General features: G+C 29.8%; 1 protein-coding gene across 1 annotated transcript; it reads left to right on the top strand.

Annotated features, from left to right (window-relative positions):
• Positions 1-201: 201 nt before the first annotated feature.
• Positions 202-958, top strand: LOC145567972 (protein neprosin-like). Its single transcript, XM_081627411.1, has 2 exons — positions 202-237; positions 596-958. The coding sequence occupies exons 1-2, from the start codon at positions 202-204 to the stop codon at positions 956-958; spliced, it is 399 nt and encodes a 132-aa protein (XP_081483537.1).
• Positions 959-2,819: the final 1,861 nt, after the last annotated feature.

The raw sequence follows: 2,819 nt of genomic DNA, 5'->3' as shown, positions 1-2,819 counted from the left end.
ATATTTTTTAATTATAGAGAATTAAAGTTATTGACCGTTAAAGTTTTGCATTGGCAAGCATGATAAAAGAAACAGGTCAAGTAAAAAAAAACAGAGGAAGTAGTATGTAAGAGAAAGAGAGTAAAAAAATTGTGTTTGTTTAAGATAAAAATAGGGAACGTATGTTAAAATGTGTAGTTATTGGAAATTTAAAGGGATAATATGGTAAAAGTGGTCAAGGTCAGCCTTAAGCAAAAGGTGCGTTGGATAGGCTAATTATAAGTAAAAATATTATATTAAAATAAACGTTAATTACAATGATTGACACGTGATTTTGACATGTACTCCCAAGTTTTTTATAGGCTTATCAAACGTCCTGGGAGTGTTTGTTAGCAAGATTCATAGAATAAGTCAAAGTGAAAGAACAAAATAACCAACTAAAATTAAAAATGAATAAAACAAAAAAGAATGAATATATGGAGTAGTGTTAGTTAATGCAAATTGTCTTTATTTTCTAGAAAATTACATAATTTGAAAGTAATCTTTATACTTTGATTAAGTTTTTACTTATGGGATTATAATTTATACTTGGTATGTCTAATGTGTAATTACAAAGGATCCGAAATATGGAAATTGGTGGCTTACATTGGGGGATGAAAGCACTGTACAAGGATTTTGGCCTAAAGAGATATTCACTGGATTGTCAATGTTAGCAACTAAAGTCTCATTTGGTGGAGAAGCTTATGGCCCTGTGGATCAACCTTTACCACCTATGGGAAATGGCTACCTTGGTATCACAGACATTGAATATGCTGCTTATTGTCGTTCAATTGTAGTGTTGGATGAAAATTTGAAGGAAGATAATGACCCTCATGAGATTGAAACTTATACAGACAATTCACATTATCGTGTCATTGATTATGGATGGACTAATAGATTTGGACGCATCATGTTCTATGGTGGTACTATTCCACAATAATGATGTATGTAGCATTATTACTTTTATTAATAAATTTCTTTAAATTTTCAAGAAATTATATCAAGTGTTTTTTAAGATTAAGGGTGCGTGATTAAAATGTGGTTTGGACTTGGAAAATGTAATAGACTTGGAAAGTTCGAGAATCTTGAAAAGTTCAAGAAAAGTGAATTCGAAAATCTTGAAGAAATTTGAGAAGTAATCGAATTAAAGCAACAATATGAGCATGATTCCCCTCATGTTACAAATGACAACGCGTGGTCTCTTTAAGTGCAATGAGATTCATAACCATGTGTCGAAGGTAGTACATTCCAAGTGCAACTCCTCTATTGTCGTTTCTCATTGAAAACTAAACAAAGTTGTTGTGTGAGTTTCAATTGTTGCATAAAACCCACAATGATGACTAGTATATGTAAAACTTAGTCAAAGAAATATGATTTCATATTGATTAAGAGTTCTAAAACATTCGTTTTGGAACATGATGATTATGCAAGTAACAAAGATGATTTGACAAGTTATAACTCCAAGTGGTTTAAAAAACCAGGAAATCTGAAATAGGTTCTAAGTCTGTAAGCAAGTGTATGACACTTGAATAATTTGCCTAATTGGGTGAGACCCATTATAAGCAAAACAGACAAGAAAGAAAAATGTTTTCTAAGTAAGCAAAGACTTGGCAAAGGATTCAACTAATTCATAGTATGACTATGACTACGACGAAAACTTTACATTAGTCATGTTTCAAAGATCTATTAAAGATATTTTAGTGATTACTACCTTATGAGATTTGGTAGATGGGTTTCAAAACGCTTTCTTGAAATTGTTCATGAAAGAATATTTGTATATGATACAACCAAAAGTTTGAAGATCCAATAATCCTAGGGATGCATAGCATCATGGAGTTAGTGTTCTTAATTTTGTGAGTTAATCAAATTGTTTGATGTTCTCATAAAACGAAGAAAAGGTCTTGTGTGTCCAAGATGTTTAGTGAGAGCTATGGAGTCTTCTTGGTCCAGTATAAAGAGCAAATTATTCATTGCTTGAAGAGTCAAGTGGTGGGTAGTGCGTTTTGTGTGAAAAACCTTGAAGAAGAAGATGAGTACTGTAGGGAGACCACCAGGGTGGATGTGATCATACACTTAAGTACGGTGGCGTCCAAAAGGGAAGAAGATAGAGCAAAAGAGTCGCCAACAAGTTTTAGGAACTTGTAAACCGTTCACAGGGTGAAGGTTACACCCCTTAATGATCCAAGAGATCGTCAACTCCATAAGGTCTAGAACCAAATAATGGTTCGGGGATGAAGGTACAAATCCAACCTAAAAGAGATTGAACCTGCCCTAATAATAGGCCTCTACTTTATTCTGATCGTATTCATGTGCGCTTTTTAATTAACATACAATAAATAGGATTAACCCTAAACCTGTTTATCTATATATGTTGGTTGAATTTAATGCACAAATAAACTATTATTGGTGATCACTTGAAATTATAATCAAATTAACCCTAACAAGATTATTAATATCTCATTAAGCGTGATTACAAGTACTAAATTCCCTTTAAAAATGCAATAAAAGGTGTGATCAAGCAATAAAAATAAAATATAATCAAGCAACATAATAAAATAATAATAAATATCATAACAATAAAATTATAATCGTCATCAAGATAATTAATAATAATCATAAAAATAATAATCATAATAATAATCGTCATAAATGAAATAATAATAATAATAATAATAATAATAATAATAATAATAATAATAATAATAATAATAATAATAATAATAATAATAATAATAATAATAATAATAATAATAATAATAATAATAATAATAATAATAATAATAATAATAATAATAATAATA

Source organism: Chenopodium album, chromosome 2 (assembly GCF_948465745.1).
Source record: "Chenopodium album chromosome 2, dcCheAlbu1.1, whole genome shotgun sequence".
NCBI classification, from domain to species: Eukaryota; Viridiplantae; Streptophyta; class Magnoliopsida; order Caryophyllales; family Amaranthaceae; genus Chenopodium; species Chenopodium album.
The sequence above is the reverse complement of the archived record's forward strand: the minus strand, read 5'-3'. Positions and strand labels throughout refer to the sequence as shown.

What these genes read in the sequence shown, in the direction of transcription:
- LOC145567972 (XM_081627411.1), top strand. Translation starts at nt 202, where the DNA reads ATGGTAAAAGTGGTCAAGGTCAGCCTTAAGCAAAAG. An exon ending in AGGTCAGCCTTAAGCAAAAG is followed by an intron (nt 238 to 595) that starts GTGCGTTGGATA and finishes GTAATTACAAAG; the next exon opens with GATCCGAAATATGGAAATTG.